Source organism: Cydia fagiglandana, chromosome 26 (assembly GCF_963556715.1).
Source record: "Cydia fagiglandana chromosome 26, ilCydFagi1.1, whole genome shotgun sequence".
Lineage (NCBI taxonomy): Eukaryota > Metazoa > Arthropoda > Insecta > Lepidoptera > Tortricidae > Cydia > Cydia fagiglandana.
In genome coordinates this window covers 7,595,839-7,617,272 of record NC_085957.1, presented here as the reverse complement: position 1 = coordinate 7,617,272, position 21,434 = coordinate 7,595,839, and the positions used below count along the sequence as shown (strand labels likewise).

Genomic DNA, 21,434 nt, shown 5'->3' with positions numbered 1-21,434 from the left:
ACTTGGTAAAATTCTATAATTATCTTAGATAGGTAAATAATAAAAACGATGTCCGGTAATGTACATTTAACACTTCTTATGTCTAAGCTCTGATCAGCCTTAGACATGCGAAGGGTTAAATCGTCGGGTGACAAGCAAAAGTCACTAACTAACACCATTGAAATTATTGGACAATAAACCGTGTTACAAGTGTAATAAAGTGCATTGTTACTTTAATTTTTTGTTACTCGTAGTACTTAGTGACTTTTGCCTGTCACCCGACGAAATATGACATGAGTTAACGAAAGCTTTTTGGACATAACACATTCATTGCCACGAAGTGCTACGGGTTACGCTCGTAGCGCGAAGCCACGGTTTGGCCGTATGGAGCGTGTAGTCGCTACGAATAGTGTACCCGACAGTCGGGTTCCTGGTCCTGAATGTGTTGAGATTTGACTAAAAAGACCATGCCCGTCTAAGCTAACTCTGCACCTTTCAGTATCAAAGTCAGTTCCACTTCATTTTTTCATAGGAATAGTGGCACGTCTATACTCTAGCTTGCCAAGTCAATACTGAGTTAGCTTTGACTATAGTAGCTTTTTATCTTAGTTTTTTTAATCAAATCTAAACTCCAAATTGTTGTGTACAAATCCGTATACTTAATTTATTTCAAATTATTCTCGTCTCTCTCTACTTAGTAAAAGTAAAAGAGAAACAGAAGTTTCGTTTGAACATAATATATGTTATTTTATAGAATCAAGTTTAGTAATAAAACACATAACTAGGGCCCACTTGCACCGTTCAACTAACCCGGGATTAAGCGGTTAAACCGTTAACCTAGTGTCAGATTGTACTGGTAACCATGATAACGCCAGGTTTAACCGGTTAACCCCGGGTTAGTGGAATGGTGCAAGCGGGCCGATAGTTTAGTGAGTTTAGACATATGATTTTTCTCTCTCGCAAAGAACGAAATAGATAATTGTGCTTATTTTATGCTTTTTTTGTTTTTTTATTACTAAACCAGATTTGACTTAAAAATATGAAAAACACCAAACATATGCTACATATCCGCGTATAATAGAAGTGAATAAAGTTGTATGGTGGCAAATAAGCACACGGCTCTAGTGGTGGGAGGCCATAGCCCATGAACGGTTGTAAGTGGGTGTTACATGCGCGTTGTCGCATGTAATACGAAGTTACTGCGTCAAAATATACCATGTACCATGAAAGTATATATTAGTATTTTATCAATGTACTAAATATATCTTTTTCGTTTTTTTATTCACTTCTACAAGTTATTTAATAAAAATGTACAAGTTTGCAACGCGGTATAATTAAAATAAAATAATGTCGATATTTGTTTCCGTTCTAAATATTATTATAGTGATTCCTTACATTATACACACTTACGTTATTCATAAATGTCTACTAAAGTTGACAAGCCGATAATAATCGTTTGTCCCTTTCCGACGTATTGGTACGATGGAAAGGGACAAACGATTAATATCGGCCTGTCAACTTTAGTAGACGTTTATGAATAAGGGGGTTATTGTATAGCCAGTGTCAAAAACATAAGTTGCATAAAAATGTATGGTATTTTAATAAAAACAAAAACAGTTTTGCAAATACTTGTATATGTAATTAAATTATGTACTTAAAATTTTCATTATGACAACATTTTTGTAATTTCCTTATTTCGGTGTACTCGACTGCGATCGCCAACCCGCCTGCCAAGCGTGGCGATTATGGCATTCACCCCCCAAAAAAGGGGGAGGCCTAAGTTCAGCAGTGGACGTTTTATGGCTGAGATGATGATGATGATGATGAACATTTTTGACGTGATAACGTCTTATAAATCGATGAACACCGGTAGCATGCACGAAAGTGTCACGTTGTGGACAAATCTCCATGGTAACGTTGTGGACAGATCTCCATGGTAACATTACGTAATGTAATGGTAATGTTTTTTAGTGTTCCGTACAAAACTTTGTTTACGGAACACTTATGGGATCACGTCGGTCTTGCAAATCAATTTTTTATGACGTTATCACGCAAAATTGTCGTCCGTAAACCGACTTTAGAGACAACCAATTTTTAAGTTCCTTGACATATCGCCTCTGTCATTATATTTCTTTCAGATATCGTCGGGTGACAAGCAAAAGTCACTAAGTACCACCACAAGTTCATGGCCAGAGTGAACCATATTAGTACTAAAAGAAGGTCGATTTTTGTTTAATTTTTTTTTAGTAATTAGTGACTTTTGCTTGTCACATGACGATATGTTACTCTTAAATAAGGACCTTTCTACTGAACTTCTTTTGGTACAGCCCCCTCCAGACTATGCGCGTGAATCGCGGGCGAAGCCGCGAACGCGAGTGTGGAGTCGATTTCGCTGTCTGCGAAAATCGACGCCACACTCACGTTCGCGGCTTCGCGCCGCGATTCGCGCACGAGTGTGGAGGAGGCTTATGCTCTAAGCTGAGTACCCATAACACATGCCTCCTTTGGATTACCGTGGGACTTAGTTAATATGTTAAGTATGTCCTATAATATGAAATATATATGATTTTGACACTGGCTACACAATGTAGCCTTGGTCTATCTTATTACTTACAATTCAGTCCAGCCTCGATTTTTACAAAACTCTAGGGCTCTTTAAATAATCAAGAACATTATAGGCTGAACATTATAACATGGTGGCTACATACACATGAGTGTATGTAGTTATTACCGGTGTATATGCTTGGCTCCTGTCAAACACTATGTATCTTAGTTAGTTCATATTTCAACAAAACTTTATTTTAAGTTAAATTTAGTTAGTTTGTAGTTAGTTTTTTCGATGCAAGTGTATGGACCAAGGTCTGAAATAAATGATTTTTATTTTATTTTATTTATTTTATAGGGTAATTCGCCAGCAACTGGCCACTTTTAGTAACTGGCGGCGCTCTAAACTAATAACTGATTTGCAAGACCGAAGTGATCCCATAAGTGTTCCGTAAACAAAGTTTTGTACGGAACATTAAAAATGAATTCAATTCACCTATAGTTCGTTTTTTTAGCATTAGAAAGAACTCCACAGAAGCAAGAGTGCAGTTTTTGTCAGGCTCTTTAATTGTTAATAATTATTGAATTATCTAATGTAGCATGGTCAATACATATAATTTACTCCAAATTATTACCGCTAAAAGTGCCGGATTTGGAACTACCAGCTTACTTCTGCGAAGTTCTTTGTAATGCTAAAAAAACGGACTATATAAATAGAAAAGTTAGTTATTGAAAACTGGCCAGTAATTGAATCCTATACTAAAATGAATTCTGTTAAAGGTGAATAAAATTTATTTTAGTTTAGGGCGGCCAGTTACTAAAAGTTGCCAGTTACTGACGAATTACCCTATGTAACTTCAATGTGTACGTTCAAACATAAGGTACCTGCTTTAGATTAATTCAAGGTGGGGTCAAGGCGGATACAGTGGCTCAGCCCGAACAGTGGCACAGTCGCTTAAATATCGCCTCTCTTGTTGAAATTAAGTTGAGTGAGCCACTGTAGCCGACTTTTACCTCCCGCTGGAGTAGATGGCGCTGAACGGACATATTTTGGATAATAGGATTGTCAAACGTCAGGTTTACAACCAAGTTATGCCATCTACTTCAGCAGTCTTTGTGGCTACTTTCTTTTGCACTATTTTAGACATTCTAGATTTATTAAAGAGCCCTGTATCCCAATGACTAGTTTCTACAACTAATTTCATTGTATTTTTTCTTTAGCCATTTCTTAACTTTTTCTTCCTAATTATGATTATCTATTGAAATCTATCTCGATATTTACATAACGATTTATCAGTATAATCACAGACCATAGATAGATCTAGACACCGCACCTCGATGGTATGACAACCAAGTGTGTTGGTTTTGCACACCTATAGTTCGTTTTTTTAGTATTAGAGAGAAGTTGCAAAAAGATAAGCGATCTTGACATGTCTTTTAATTGAAAAACGCTTTTTAAAAATCAAAAACTATTACTTATGAAAGCAGAAGAATATAAATGATCATATTAGATTCTTAATTGTTACATATTTGTCATAACTTATTTTTAAAATGTGTTTTTCAATTAAAAGACACATCAAGATTGTTTACCTTATTTCTAATGCTAAAAAAAACGAACTATAATCTGTGTTTTTTATTTTTGTATAATTTTACGGTTTAGACTCACTTGTTTTTAGTCACTCGCGCGACATGTTTCGGAGAGCCTCCTTTCTCAAGCACTAACAGTGCGAGCAGCGTTCACGACGGCCGTATGCCGTGTATCGAGTCGAGACATTTCGAGCGGGTGTCTAAAAACAAGTGAGTCTAAACCGTAAAATTATTCAATGTTAGTATGTCTCACAACAGTTTAAATTCGATGATTGAGTTTTATATTTATACCGGGTCATTTTTGGACCGTTAGCCATATTGTGCGAGGTGATTAGGTAGGCCATACTGAACAACTTTTTCTATGGGACCAACTCCGAAATTTTTAAATGATAATATATTAAATAAAGGGCGTAAAAATGCATTTTTAAATTTTACCAATAGTCATTGACAAAACCTGTGGGTGGTCGTGGGCCTGGGTGGTGTTCAGTACATTGCAATTCTAAAACATGAAACGTGGGACTTGAGGCGTCTAGTTCTTTATATGGTCTGTGGAATAGTCAACGCGTCCACTTTATCATAATTACAAACTGAATGAAAATGATTAATTTAAAAACATGGTTTTGCTAGATTTTTACACTAATTTAGAAAATAAGCCGTGGTTTAGGCAGAATTAAAAAAATCTTGTATTTCGATATATCTGTTATTTCATCTTATACCATCCAGGTATAAAAATGAATCAGTAAAACCCGCTTAAGATTTTCAAGGGGACAAGTCAAAAACGCATCTTAAGCGGGAAAGCGTATTACCCAAAAAAAAAACATGTAAAATCGTCGTGGAAAATCGTATTAAGCGGGTTCTACGGAAATTACAATTAAAATATTGTTTTAATTTCTTATATGTTATATTCGATAAAAACTCAGTTTACAAGCCAAACTAGTTGGTAACTTATATTCTATTTAACAAAATTTTGCGTTAGTGTCAATCCATACAAAAGTGAACCACGCTAAAGTTTTATGTTATTTATGTATGAGACATATATATAATGATGTAAAATAATGAATACACAACTTTACATAATGTATTGTCAATTTTGATGTCATTGATCTTATAAAAAAAGTGTTTGAATATCTTTTTTAAAATAAATCTGTCAAGTCGATTATACTAAGTCAAACGCAAGCAAGTTTTTTTTTTATATGTAGGTACATTTAAAATAAAACAATACCTAATATTTATGGTATATTATGTGGTTGTGTTCGTACATAATCGTTATGTTTATGAATTACTTTTTTAATGTCATATTGCACATATATTATCAGTACACAAAGTACAAGCTATAGTATTTTTCGCATAGCTTGGTTACAGTGACAGCTGTCATCTAAATGCAATTATGCGAAGGTTTTAAATTGTATGGAGATGACAGTTCTCACTACCCAAGGTATATGAAATATTACAGTAGATAAAGTCTGAGAAGGTAGTCATTCATACAAATTCATCCAATGTACATACAAACTTACATACTGTAGCGATTTTATATGTTTTTAATACTAAATATATTTAAAGGTGCGTTCAAATAAAATATTCATTGTTATATAGTATTTTTCACGCTTGGGTATGGTTACTGCTGTCATATAAATACATATTTTGCGTTTTAAGACATGATTATTAATTGTATGGAGATGACAGCTGTCACTGTATCCAAGCTATTAAAAAAACTATACATGTGTAATGCTTAAGATAAATTCATGCTTCGTAATGTGACAGCTAATGTAGATGGCGCAGTATGGCACCATACTATATCCGGTGTATAAAAAGTTTTTGGACAACTCAGCTGCTCAGTGATCACAAAACTTGGCGCATTAGCGCCATCTTTTTCAGCTGACACACTCAAAGGCATGATTTTTTTCTTAATCTTTTATATTATAAGCAATAACTCTTCAGTTTGAAAACTAAAACATACAGCGTGGGCCCCAATAACCCGACTTTAAGGGCTGATATAGACGGCGCGTGAACTTGTATGCGATTTTAGTTACATTGTGGATTATTGGTTACATCAAATAGGGTATTATAGTTTATTTAATATAAATAATTTTACACCATGCATGCAATAAAGCACCAGATAATTATTAGAAAAACATAAGAGTTATTTTTAAACACAAGTTCTATTTAATAAACCGGATAGAAATATAAAAAGTAGGTGAGTTGACCGTGACGTCACGATGTAATGTTTCATATAAATTCCATATTAGCAAATCTTTTTGACAGTTCTAAAAAAGTAACTGATTTGACTAGTAGGAAAATATCCTGTTCAGCCGACCAATCAATCAATGTAATGAAACTCGCATGCGAGTTGCCGCAATGTAATGAAACTCGCATGCGAGTTCTCGCACCGTCTATATCAGCCTTTGGCCTTTACCATTTCTTACCGAGTAAGTGTTATATCAATCTGTAGGTCCAATTTGTTTTAGGTTAGTTTATTTCTGAAACAAAATAAACCAATTTCAATAGTTTTGCAAACAGCGCCTAAGGGCGCGCTATAATAAAACTAACAAATGACAGATATGACATACGCCTCAACAAATAGAGTTACACCATTAAAAGTCTGCAGCGGATTTGATAGCCCACGCAGTGCAAGTGTCATTTATACGTCATAATTTCATAGAAGTCGCCAGCCTGTCGGTATTCTACAGGTTGCACTTCGGGGAGTGTGCCCAAGAGCTACACGAGCTTATTCCACTGTCCCCATTCTACCATCGGACTTTTAGACGTACGGCCGGTTTCCATCCTTACTTGGTAGATATTCCACCAATTCGCACGAAGCGCTTTGCTTCTACTTTCCTTATGCGCACTGCCAAGGAATGGAATTCCTTGCCGGCGTCTATATTTCCGTGTTCTTATAACCCGGCAACCTTCAAATCAAGAGTGAACAGGCACCTTCTGGGCGAGCTCGCACCATCGTAGGCCACGTCTACGCCTCGGCTAGTCAGTGGCCATGAGTAAGCCCATTCATAATAATAATAAAAAAAAGTTTGACGTTTAAAATAACACTTTCATTGCGTAGGCTATCAAAATCGCTGCAGACTTTTATTGGTGCGACTATATCACATTAATTGCCCAAAGATAATTAAAAAAAAATGTTCTAGTGTTTGGCAGCTTAATTACAATAGTTGACAGCCCGTTTGTCATTAAGATTGGTGTCAACTACTGGGGCAGTGTCCATCACTGGGACATTTAAGTTACTTCCTTCTAAAACTAGTAGTAGGTGATATAACTATTCTTAGGTATGATTATGACACGGGTTATTTGGAGTCACGATGTATGAAAATTATATTTGTTTTATAATCACATATAAAATCGTTACAATTACCTATAATGAAGGTATCAAAAACCAAAGCAAATCGTTGCTTATCATGAACAGTGGTACAACTAAAAATGAAATGCTATTGCATTTAATATTCTATCTTTTACTGGTAAGATTTAAAGTCGAATGGCATTTCATTTTGTTTTGTGTCACTATTCATGATAAGCGTCGAAATATCGACATTTAGGGTAAACAGAAAATATACAGACATTCGAAAGCATTTGTGCCCAAGCTGACGTCTAATACTCTGTATCTTTAGGTATTAAAATAAAAGTAAACAAACAATTTGTACATTTACAGGTAGTTATAACATTTATTGGTTAACCAACCAAATACAAAACCGCCTGGATCTGTCACTGAACGACCTGACTTTAACCTACATTATTTGATCGTGTAATGTTTTCATCTACCCTCAACTGGCTTAAGGAGCCATTTGAGGGTAGATTTTGTTTACTTTTATTTAAATACGTAAAGATAGACTATAATGGGTATAAAGATTGGACATAGTGTTCACATGAATACCTAAAGAAAGGCCGTTTAGATATTTATGGGTGTACACTAAAATTGCCAATTTTTTTGCATAGTTTTGAGCAGTTAGGAACCCAAAAAAAAATTATCTGACATATATTTCCGTAAATTAAATAAAACCCTTATATTACTACAGAACCACTATATGCAAACTTCCCTTGGCTTAAACAAGGCAAAAATTGGTTTCATCCAACATTAAAAAAAATATTCTCAAAACTCGCTAAACAAGTAAACAGAGATAGTATTATCGCTATCTCTCCTGTCTATAAAGACACAGAACTAGCACAACTTTCAAGAAATTAGGTACAGATTTAGTGCATATTATCTTCCATCTTATTTTCACAGAAACTAACGTATCTTGCTATTTCAGTTATCATCATCATCTCAGCCATAAGACGTCCACTGCTGAACATAGGCCTCCCCCTTGACATAGGCCTCCCCCTTAACATAGGCCTCCCCCTTGTCATAGTTCGGTTTTTTAGCATTAGAAAGAAGGTAAGCAATCTTGACATGTCTTTTTATTAAAAATCATCATTGAAAAATAAGTCACAGCAAATATGTTAGAATTATACATCATATACGATCTTTTACATTATTTTTTCTTTCATAAGTAATATAAACCATTTTTTAAAGCGTTTTACAATATTTTTTTTTTGTAAAAAGGCACGTCAAGATTGTTTACCTTCTTTCTAATGCTAAAAAAACGAACTACAGTCTCGGTACAAAAACTACTGACTGAGGTTGACTGAAGTAACATGACAAATACGAACGTTTCCGAGAAAATACGATGGACGTACGCAAAGTTTTGCATAATATTCCATATTATAGTTCATTTTTTTAGCATTAGAAAGAAAGTAAGCGATCTTGACACGTCTTTTAATTGAAAATCGCTTTTTAAAAATCAGTAACTATTACTTATGAAAGCAGAAGAATATAAATGATCGTATCAGATTCATAATTGTTACATATTTACCGCGACTTATTTCTAAAACGTGTTTTTGAAGTGAAAACTTCTTTAGTGGCGCTGTGCACTTTTTGTGATGGGGAAAAAATGTTAAACTCGCGACAGGTCACGTGACCGTAAGATTCGTAAGACTGACACGTGACCTGATAAAAAAACTGTTACAATGTCATTGAGTTTTCACTTCTGCCGGCACTCCCGGAGTGCAACGTGTTTTATTCAATTAAAAGACACATTAAGATTGTTTACCTTTTATCTAATGCTAAAAAACGAACTATAAATGTGTTATATCTTCCTAAGGCCCAAGGCCCTACCTATAGTACTTATTCAGTTCAATGAAATTTAAATTATATTCGATAGGAACAGAGTTGCTTATGCTTTGTTTCGTTTAGTTTTTTAATAACGCAAAATCAACTCTATTTCCTACAATGTAGGTTCAAATTTATGTGGCTAATTTTGCATTTTTCATTTGTATGGCTGGGCCTTAGGAGGATAGTATTTTTAATGTCCCAGTGATGCCCCAGTTGGATGAAACCGCCGTATCATTTATGTAACGAAGTCGTACCCGAGGTATTTCTTATTTTTCCGGCGCACGCGCGGCGAGCCCTTCTTCTCGTCGTATTCTTCTTCCTGCTCGTAGACTATGCTGTTGTCTATCACCCAGTCCTCGGCGATTTCCGATTTTATCTGCTTTACCTGAAAATAACAACAAAATTGTAACTTAAGAGTCTTAGAGAATATAACCAACAGAGTGGTCATTAAAAGGCGTTCCCCTCTGTCGATAAAAGGCGGCCAATGGTCAACGACATGTCAACCACATGTATGGACTGACGTTTATCTGACATGGCTATGTTGATGTTACGTATACATTTGATGTGCCCCTCCCCCGCAAAAAACGGCAGACTATTTTGTACCGAAAATTATAGACATGGCGTCTCCATTGGTTATATCCTCTAAGTTAAGAGTCTTAAGACTATACTGAAAATCGTAATTCAAGACCGAAAAAAGTAAGACAATGTTTAATTATTTATTTTTATTTAAACGTTTCCCAACAGTTATTACATTGAAGCTTTCATCTATATACATATTAACAACATGCTGAATGTATAACTAATTACTGGTAAACACATGTGTTATTTTAAACGTCAATCTTAAATTATGACGTAAAAAAAACACTTGCACTGCGTGGGCTATCAAATCATCTGCAGACTTTTCTTGGTCCGACTCTAACACAGATTGTGCATGTGCAAGTGTTAATTAAAACGTCATCATTTCATAGAAGCAGTCTATCCTATAAAAATCGCTGCAGTTATCTTAGTACATATAACTCTACAAACTATATCTTTTACTACCTGTTCTCATGGAGGAGTTACATTTTGGTCGTCTCATCATCATCTCAGCCATAAGACGTCCACTGCTGAACATAGGCCTCCCCCTTGGACCTCCATTCGTACCGGTTGGAAGCGACCAGCATTCAGCGTCTTCCGGCGGCCTTAACAAGGTCTTCCGTCCATCTTGTGGGCTTTAGGATACTTTACTTTACAAAAAACCGGGCAAGTGCGAGTCGGACTCGCGCACGAAGGGTTCCGTACCATAATGCAAAAAAAAAAAACGCAAAAAAAAACGGTCACCCATCCAAGTACTGACCACTCCCGACGTTGCTTAACTTTGGTCAAAAATCACGTTTGTTGTATGGGAGCCCGATTTAAATCTTTATTTTATTATGATTTTATTATTTGTTGTTATAGCGGCAACAGAAATACATCATCTGTGATAATTTCAACTGTCTAGCTATCACAGTTCGAAAGATACAGCCTGGTGACAGACGGACGGACGGTCCCGTTTTACCCTTTGGGTACGGAACCCTAAAAAAGACTACCAGAGTTAGACCAAGATCCACTCTACAGAGATTTTGATAGCACAGATTGTGCAAGTGTTATATAAATCGTCATTTCATAGAAGTTTGACGATTAAAATATCACTTGCACAGTCTATGCTATCAAAATCGCTGCAGTTATCTTAGTATAACTCTACAAACTATATCTTTTACTACCTGTTTCTTCATGGAGGAGTTTAGACACTTTCGTCTTCTGCTCTTGAGCTATCTTCGCCTATTTTTTTATATTTAGTCTGCTGGCTCTTGAGGTATCTTTTCTCCAATTTTTTTTTTATATTTAGTAAAGAACCCACCTGTTCCCTCATAGAGGAGCTGAGCCGCTTCTTCTTCCTCCTCCCACTCTCGCCGGGCGTGTCCTTGCGCTTGCGAGGGCGCTCCTCTAACACCAGATGTTCGTACTCCTCAACTATGTAGTTGTCCGGCTCGTAGCTGGTCGTGAGATTTTAGACAAATTTGCAACTACCTGAGAGACGCTTTAGGCTACTTTAAAAAAAAGACTAGAGTTAGACCAAGATCACTGCAGCGATTTCGATAGCATAGATTCCTATTCCTGTCACGGTCGCCATGAGGTGACGAGAGGGGTAGAGGGGTATTTAAATTAAACACATGCGCTCTATCTAATGGTCCGTTTACTGCTAACTCAATAATCTGTCTCCCTATACTATACAACAGTGCAAGTGTTATTTAAAAGTCATAATTTCATAGATTGACGTTAAAAATATCACTTGCACAGTCTATACTATCAAAATCGCTGCAGTTATCTTAGTATAACTCTACAAACTGTATCTTTTACTACCTGTTCTCATGGAGGAGTTTAGACACTTTCGTCTTCTGCTCTTGAGGTATCTTCACCTATTTTTTTATATTTAGTAAAGGAGCCCACCTGTTCCCTCATAGAGGAGCTGAGCCGCTTCTTCTTCTTCCTCCCACTCTCGCCGGGCGTGTCCCTGCGCTTGCGAGGGCGCTCCTCTAACACCAGATGTTCGTACTCCTCCACTATGTAGTTGTCCGGCTCGTAGCTGCTCGTGAGATTTTAGACAAATTTGCAACTACCTGAGAGACGCTTTAGGCTACTTTTCTTTATAAAAAAGACAACTAGAGTTAGACCAAAATCACTCTGCAGCGATTTTGATAGCATAAATTCATATTCCTGTCACGGTCGCCATGAGGTGACGAGAGGGGTATTTAAATTAAACACTTGTGCTCTATCTAATGGTCCGTTTACTACTAACTCAATAATCTGTCTCCCTATACTATACAACAGTGGAAGTGTTATTTAAAACGTCATCATTTTTATAGATTGACGTTAAAAATATCACTTGCACAGTCTATACTATCAAAATCGCTGCAGTTATCTTAGTATAACTCTACAAACTATATCTTTTACTACCTGTTCTCATGGAGGAGTTTAGACACTTTCGTCTTCTGCTCTTGAGGTATCTTCACCTATTTTTTTATACTTAGTATAGGAACCCACCTGTTCCCTCATAGAGGAGCTGAGCCGCTTCTTCTTCTTCCTCCCACTCTCGCCGGGCGTGTCCTTGCGCTTGCGAGGGCGCTCCTCTAACACCAGATGTTCGTACTCCTCAACTATGTAGTTGTCGGGTTCGTAGCTGGTCGTGATCTCGACGCCCACCGACGGGTCCGCGTCCGGGAGGATGTAGTAGTTTTCGTAGTCGCCTTTCGAGCAAAAAAGGTAAGTTAAATAAATATGACATTATTACACAAATTGACTAGGCCCCACGGTAAACTCAATAAAACTTGTGTTGTGGGTTCTTAGACAACGATATATAATATATAAATACTTAAATACATACCCCCTTATTCATAAACGCACTACAGACCTCAATTAGCTAATAAATGCTCTTGCCAGGATTTGAACCCAGGACCATCGGGTTCACAGGCAGGGTCACTATATACCCACTAGGCCAGACAGGTCATCGAAAACAGTACACACTAAGTTGACTCCCCGCGAGCGGTAAAGCGGTATAACGACTAGTGAATGTCATATGGAAATCTTCCGGACCCCGCATGCGGGGCCTATTGGCCAATGAAACTGAACCTTTTGAGATATATATTTACCTTGTAGGGTTATTTCGTTCATCTCCGCGGTGAAGTGTCGCTTCTTCTTGCCGGTGGTACAGTGCTTGATGTACGCATATTTAGGCTTGTTTTCTTCGGGTATTATGTTCACCATCCATTCCTTGTTGCTCTCTGCTGGGATCTCTTTCACCTGAGAAACAATATGAGTTTTTTTCATGTCATGCTAAGTGAGTGATCATGTAGCATCAAAAAAATCAGTTTTACCACCAATAATAATAAATAATCACCAAAGTATTAATAATACTCGTTTACCCTCGGGCCTTGGGGACCCGGGGCACACAATATATTTAGGGAGCTGGCGAAGCGTCATAATGATGCTACAGGTGACCAGAGGGCTGGGTACTTCCTTGCCCAGCGAATTGGCATTGCCATTCAGCGCGGCAATGCCATCAGCCTTCTGGGCACCCGCCGCCGAGCTAGCTCCCATTTTTAGTGTTCCGTACAAAACTTTGTTTACGGAACACTTATGGGATCACTTCGGTCTTGCAAATCAGTTAAATACGTTTTTCTCAGAGACCGTTTGACATAGATACCTAAAATTTGGAACAGTTATAGCAATTACCACCACTCATATTGTGAATAAGTCAAAACTGGTTATTTCTTATTAAAGGGGGAAATTTAGGGGGTTGAAAGGGGTAGGCTGAAACTTTTTTCATTTGTAAGAATCGTGTGGGGTACCATTAGAAAGCTTGCAAAAAATTGAGTCGATGGACTGATTTTGACTTCATTTTAGACTGCAATAGTTTCGTCAAAAAATGCATTTAAAGTTGCAAGTTTTCATACAAAAATTTTCACCTCTGTCCTGGCGATTTTCGCGAAAACTATAGCTAACAGGCAGCTGACCAGTCAATACCCAACTTAAAGAATCATGGAGACGGCGGGAAAATTATCAGCTTAACTTTATCTTTATTAGTTTTTCAACTGCAGCTTGACCTTTGGTTGCTTAGGGCTAGCTAACTGATGCTTACACTGGTCAATTCATATTAGGCGAGAAACATCCTTAGTTAAAACTTTGGCATTGAAATTTATGACTTATGTCTTTGACACAAAGTTTAATTCTGCTTGCTTATTTTTGTGGGATATTTAATTTTATCTCAATAGCCTACTATAAGTATGAGAGAGATCTACAAAATACGACCTTATTATATTGCAAATAAGTTTAAATTTCGAACGGGCTTTCCAAGCAATGGACTAGGCATCACAAAATACTGAAAAATTCAAATTAAGAATTCCGTTCTTGACTGTCGTTGTGTTTTTTTTTCCACAATAGGACACATAGAGTTAGTAAGGCGTATAGAGATAGTAAAGTCATTTAATATTTATGAACAGCTTTGGCCTCATGTATAGATTTTATTGAGAGTATCTGATTCGTCGAAACAATATACACAATATTCCTTTTCATTAAGTACCATTACATTTCTGTATTAATTGTATAATTATAATATCTATTAATTATATTCAGTACTTATGTATATTTTAGAACGGATCGGTGAGCAACAAGATTCAGGGCTATAACCGCGAAAATAGAAGTTCGCAAATTGCGAGCATTTTTCTCTGTCACTCTAATTACGCCTTCATTGGAGTAAAAGAGAAAGATCCCCGCAAATTGCGAATTTCGGTTTACGCGGTAGCCCTTCAGTCCTGTTACGAGAAAATAATTTTGGAAGAGTATATGACAGTTAAATTTAATATCATAGTTTTTAGAAACAAAGGTAAAATTGACGAAATATTTAAAGTAAGCCGATCTTGTTTTTTAGCAGTTCTAAATAATATTAAAGTCTATATATATGGCATAGAACTAGAAACAAAATCAAATAAAAAATAATAATGAGTTCTAAATTCAAATTAAAGGAGTATACATTTTAAGGTATTATAGGCCAAGCGCGCACCACGATATTAATTTTTGTGACACGATTTTAGAATCGCGCTGTAATATATCGCAGAAAATTCACTGCGCGCACTGCGATGAAAATGAAAAAGTCGACCAGTCGCTTGTCATGAAACGTGTCTTTAATATGCGATTGCTGTATGACTTTGAGCATTTATAACACAAAGGTGATCCCCGTCTATTTCCATAATTAAATGGTCAACATCTAGCGTCTCATTTTGAGACTCCATTGGAGATGCAGGTGCCGAGATGTTGGGGTTTGGAGAGCGAAATGCCGACTGAGGTCCGGCCGGGGTGCGATTTTATTATCATAGTGCGCGCGGGGCCATACAACTCCGCATGCTGCAATTCACTTTGCGACAATCGCGTCGCGAACAATCGCGGAATAATGTGACAAATCACAATTTAAAAATCGCTGCGATTTTTTTGTCACAATTGCGCGCACTAACATATAAACACATACGTTGCATTTCTGCGACAAAATTATCGCAGGACAAAAAATCGTGGTGCGCGCTTGGCCTTACTCTAAATTATTATAAGGCTACAAATATAATGACCACCAAAAAATACTTTGGTACCCTAAATAAAAAAATCATGCTTACCAAAAAAAATTACTGAACACCAAAAAAATAAGGCCTAAAATTACAAATGTACCACCATTTTAATTACGACTGCACTTAAAATTGTATTTGAATACCAAATATATTGAATGATTACCAAAAATCATTAATTATCACCAAATCTTGAAGACCAAATAAATGCGATATTTTCACCTAAATAAACCACTGTGATACCAAAAAATGTATACATATTACCAAATAAAGTAAAATGATGCCAAAATTACTAGCCCCTCCCGCTCAACCCCCGTACCCCGCACCGCATAACTTAGGTAGGCATACTGAAATGCTACTAGAAAAGTATGTTAGTTTAGGTTTGTACTGCTATCAGTTAAGTGGGCTAGGTTAACACTGCGACCCTTACAGAAACGAATTGCTACTAGAAAAGTGGGTTAGGTTAGGTTTGAACTGCGACCCTTACAGAAAAGAAATGCTACTAGAAAAGTGGGTTAGGTTTGAACTGCGACCCTTACAGAAACGAAATGCTACTAGAAAAGTGGGTTAGGTTAGGTTTGAACTGTGACCCTTACAGAAACGAAATGCTACTAGAAAAGTGGGTTAGGTTAGGTTTGAACTCCGACCCACACAGAAACGAAATTCTACTAGAAAAGTGGGTTAGGTTAGGTTTGAACTGCGACCCTTCCAGATAAGAAATGCTACTAGAAAAGTGGGTTAGGTTAGGTTTGAACTGCGAACCTTACAGAAACGAAATGTTACTAGAAAAGTGGGTTAGGTTAGGTTTGAACTGCAACCCATATATAAACGAAATGCTACTAGAAAATTTTGCTTTGCTTTAATAGGATAGCAAGATTTAAAAATTTGGTTATAATTTTACATTAAAATGGAGTTCTAATTTTGGTGGTCATTTACTATTTTTGGGTTTACAATGATTATTTTGGTGTCATTTTATTTAATAGGATAGCACGATGTAAAAATTTGGTTATCAATTGACATTAAATTGGGGTTTGAAATTTGGTAATTATTTACAATTTTTGGGTTAATAATGATTAATTTGGTGTCAATTCCTTTAATAGGATAGTAAAATGTACTAAAATTGGTAATCATTTCACATTAAAATGGTGTTATAATTTTGGTGATCATTCATTATTTTAGGGTGGTAAAGTAGATTTTTTTGGTATTAAATTTTATTAAATCTGGTGATCAGTTAAATAGCAGCCTTATTATAATACATCAAGCATTCGCGAGATGCTCGACTTCGGTATTCAAACACAAAGCAATAGTACAAGAATCTAACTAAATGCAAAGGCCGAAGGAGCGATTCGAAGATCCGAAGCGTCCGAAAGACGCGCGCCTCCCGTAACTTTTCCAAGTATTTTTAAGTACAAGTGTCTAAGTCGCAAGATCCAGAGGCTGAAGTCGCATTGGGCTGAAAGCCCGAAGCATCCAGGAGGTCAGTTCTAAACACAGGTAATTAATACAAGTGTCTAAATGCGAAGGCCGGAGGCCGAGCTCCGCGTAGGGCCGAAGGCCCGACGCCTGCAAGATGTCAGTGGTTAAACACAGAACTGACAGCCTGGACGCTTCGGGCCTTCGGCCCTACGCGGAGCTCGGCCTTCGGCCTTCGCATTTAGATACTTATACTATTGTTCTGTGTTTAAGTACTAACATCCTGGACGCTTCGGGCCTTCGGCCCCACGCGGAGCTCGGCCTTCGGCTTTCGCATTTAGACACTTGTACTATTGTTCTGTGTTAAAGCACTGACATCCTGGACGCTTCGGGCCTTCGGGCTACGCGGAGATCGGCCTTTGGCCTTCACATTTAGACACTTGTACTATTGCTCTGTGCTAAAGCGATGACATTTTGCTAAAGCTCGGCTTTCGGCCTTCGCACTTAGACACTTTGTACTATTGTACTGTGTGTGTAGTTGAATACGGTATCCTAAAAACAGGCAAACAACCTCTGTAAAATGTAACGATGCGAGCGGTACGGCTACCATCAGTTTGGCATTGACATAAACGCTACCGTGGGCGTGAACGTAATTTACTTTCTATGCATCTCGCTCGTATTATTATTACATATTAGTGCGAAAGAGATATACCTATAGGAAGTAAATTACGTTCACGATATCGTTTATGTCAATGCCAAACTGATGGTAGCCGTACGGAACACTAAATGCCTCGAGCTATCTCGGACTTGGCCAAATTATTTATCTATATATATAAATGCAAGTGTCCTGACTGACTGATTCATCAACGCACAGCCGAAACTACAAAAGCCAGAAACTTGAAATTTGCACACCAGATTGCATTTATAAAGTGTACAAGAGATAAGAAGCGATTTTGAGAAATTCAACCCCTAAGGGGGTTAAAAAGGGGATGAAAGTTTGTATGGGGTTAAAGTTTTCTTTCAAGCTAGGCATTTGAAACTTCGTAAAAAGATGTACTATTAAAATACAAGAAAATTAATTTCAGCGTTTTTGAAAATTCATCCCCTAAGGTGGTGAAAAAGGGGTTGAAAGTTTATATGGATATCAAAAATTTTTTCGAGTGGTGGATTTGAATCTTTGTATTTGGAGATATTATTAAAAGATAAGAAAAGTAATTTCAGCGTTTTGTAAAATTCATCCCCTAACAGGGTTAAAAAGGGGTTGAAAATTTTAATCCATTACAAATGCTTGGAAACTTCTTAGAAAGGCATAATAGCCGATTACAAAAAAAATATATTGCAACGTTTTTGAAAATTCAACCCTTAAGGGGGTTAAAAAGGGGATGAAAGTTCGTCTTCGGGTGTAAATTTTGTTTTAAGCTAGGAACTTGAAACTTTGTAAAACAGTATTAAATTTAAATACAAGAAAACTAATTTCAGCGTTTTAGAAAAGTCATCCCCCAAGGTGGTGAAAAAGGGGTTGAAAGTTTGTATGGATATCAAAAATTCTTTTGAGCACGGGACTTGAATCTTTGTATTTGGGGATATTATTAGAAGACAATAAAAGTTATTTCAGCGTTTTGTAAAATTCATCCCCTAACAGGGTTAAAAAGGGGATGAAAGTTTGTATGGGGTTTTAGTTTTCTTTTGAGCTAGGAATTTGAAACTTCGTTAAAAGATATATTATTAAAATACAAGAAAACTAATTTCAGCGTTTTTGAAAATTCATCCCCTAAGGTGGTGAAAACGAGGTTGAAAGTTTGTATGGATATCAAACATTTTTTCGAGTGTGGGACTTGAATCTTTGTATTTAGGGATATTATTAGAAGACAGGAAAAGTAATTTCAGCGTTTTGTAAAATTCTTCCCCTAACAGGGTTAAAAAGGGGTTGAAAGTTTGAATCCATTACAAATGGTTTTGAAACTTCTTAGAAAGGCATAATAGCCGATTACAAAAAAAGTAATTGCGACGTTTTTGGAATTTCAACTCCTAAGGGGCTTAAAAAGGGGATGAAAGTTCGTCTGCGGGTGCAAATTTTATTTCAAGCAAGGAACTTGAAACTTTGTAAAAACGTTTTAAATTAAAGTACAAGAAAACTAATTTCAGCGTTTTAGAAAATTCATCCCCTAAGGTGGTAAAAAAGGGGTTGAAAGTTTGGATTTATATCAAACATTTTTTCGAGCGCGGGACTTGAATCTTTGTATTTGGGAATACTATTAGAAGACAATAAAAGTAATTTCAGCGTTTTGTAATATGCATCCCCTAACAGGGTTAAAATGGGTTTCAAAGTTTGAATCCATTACAAATGCTTTGAAACTTCTTAGAAAGGCATAATAGCCTATTACAAAAAAAAGTAATTGCAACGTTTTTGGAAAGTCAACCACTAAGGGGGTTAAAAAGGGGATGAAATTCATCTTGGGGTGTAAATTTAATTTTAAGGACATTTTAATTTTTAGGAACATGAACTTTTTGCAAAAAAAGGTATTAAATATATAAAAAACATGAAAACTAATTCAAGTATTTTTGAAAATCATCCCCCAAGGTGCTGAGAAAGGGGTTGAAAGTTTGTATGGAGATCAGATATTTTGTGAGTGCGGAACTTGAATCTTTGTATAAAAGGGAGGTACCTATTATGAGAATACAAAAAAAGTAATTTCTGCAACCAACATCAAAATCCACTTGACTTAAAACTTCATACAACGTGCTAAAAAAGATAAGTACTTAATTTCAACATTGCTTGAATATGAAAATTATAGGTACTAAATATGTAAAATGTTGAAGATAAGATTCCACGCGGACGAAGTCGCGGGCAACAGCTAGTCTGTAAATATGTCTATATAGTTGTTCGAGTTTAGTTATAGTTTTAGTTTTAATTGTAATGTTTAGTCTAATTATTTTGTTAATACTTTTATTTTTCTCGTTTGTTAAAAATTTCGTTGAGAAGGGGTGAATATTAGCCATACCTCATCCATAGTGATCTCCTGTTCTTCAGCTATCTCGTATATGAAGTTATCAGAGATGGTGGACTCTTCCATGATGCTGACCTCGTTCTGGGCTGGCTGGTCCTCCGCCTGGGGTTGTGGTATGACCTGACACACATACCTCATCCATAGTGATCTCCTGTTCTTCGGCTATCTCGTATATGAAGTTGTCAGAGATGGTGGACTCTTCCATGATGCTGACCTCGTTCTGGGCTGGCTGGTCCTCCGCCTGGGGTTGTGGTATGACCTGACACACATACCTCATCCATAGTGATCTCCTGTTCTTCGGCTATCTCGTATATGAAGTTGTCAGAGATGGTGGACTCTTCCATGATGCTGACCTCGTTCTGGGCTGGCTGGTCCTCCGCCTGGGGTTGTGGTATGATCTGACACACATACCTCATCCATAGTGATCTCCTGTTCTTCGGCTATCTCGTATATGAAGTTGTCAGAGATGGTGGACTCTTCCATGATGTTGACCTCGCTCTGGGCTGGCTGGTCTTCCGCTTCCGCCTGGGGTTGTGGTATGATCTGCGGACAACACACACATATTAGTACATTGTGCAACATGGGGCGTAAGTCGAATATTGCAAACGAGAGTAAGTTAAATCGCGACGGCTTGCCGGAGCGATTTATAGACTCGAGTTTGCAATATTATTACGCCCCGAGTTACACACAATGTTTTTCATCACACTTGCGATACAAAAATTTAGTATAAAGACAAAAACTTGTTAATTATGGCACTAGAAACTTCATAACTCGCTAGGGAGAACGCTTTTTCTATAACTCCCGCTAAACCTGCGTGCAATTCCACATTTACTGAGCGAGTGTGATGAAAAATATTTTTTAATACAATTGCTCAAAAAGTTTAGTTTTTGTAGCTGCAAATCGTGCGTAAAGTTTGATTTTTTTACACTAGTGCTAAAAAGTAATCTGATTGATACTTTTTAAATAAATGAGTATTATTCGAGACCCGCTTATAAATGACCCACCTGAACAACGTGCGATTGGGCATAAAGGAGTATTAATCGAGACCCAATAGTATTACTTGAACAACGCGCGATTGAATGAAGCTGTCGTTCGTACACTGCACTTAAGAATATAAATGTAATTAATTAGATAGTATATCAATATAAAGAAATAAAAAAAGATTCATGTTTTTTTACATAATTATATGTTCTGAAATAATAATACAATTTCTCTTCAATTGGCATAATGCTGCCAACAGCGACAACAGAATCCCCATTGAAAAAAAATGGCAATTAAAAGTAAAACTTTTTTATTCTCTTCCCGCCTTTTTTATTCAACATTTAAGTGATTTATGTTTGTAATTGCCACGAACGTATCATATTACGTATCAGTTATTAAATAAAAATGAGTGATTCAGACGATTTTGGAGTGAATTTAATGCGACCAGATAACAAAGCAAAGGTATCCGTTGCAAGTGGCAGTATATTACCGGAAAAATCGAAAGCATTATACATTGCTGTCTATGAACATTTTTCGCAATTGTATTAAAAAACGTTGTTGGACACACGTGCGGAAGTGTCATTTTCACTCGTCCCGAGTCTTGACCTCGGTACTCATGCATAATGACATACTTCG

The 21,434-nt window shown here is 36.7% G+C and overlaps 2 protein-coding genes across 2 annotated transcripts in view; both read right to left on the bottom strand.

Annotated features, from left to right (window-relative positions):
* The window catches only part of LOC134677476 (uncharacterized), a 343,898-nt gene that overhangs the window by 164,803 nt on the left and 157,661 nt on the right, over positions 1-21,434 (bottom strand). The window lies entirely within an intron of this gene.
* The window catches only part of LOC134677482 (uncharacterized), a 109,814-nt gene that overhangs the window by 72,486 nt on the left and 15,894 nt on the right, over positions 1-21,434 (bottom strand). Inside the window, exons 6-9 of the mRNA XM_063535964.1 lie at positions 20,090-20,215; positions 12,937-13,087; positions 12,332-12,534; positions 7,706-9,653 (exon numbers count right to left, since the gene is read on the bottom strand). Coding sequence (XP_063392034.1) covers positions 9,504-9,653; positions 12,332-12,534; positions 12,937-13,087; positions 20,090-20,215 — 630 coding nt within the window. The 3' untranslated portion in view covers positions 7,706-9,503. The remainder of the gene's footprint in view (positions 1-7,705; positions 9,654-12,331; positions 12,535-12,936; positions 13,088-20,089; positions 20,216-21,434) is intronic.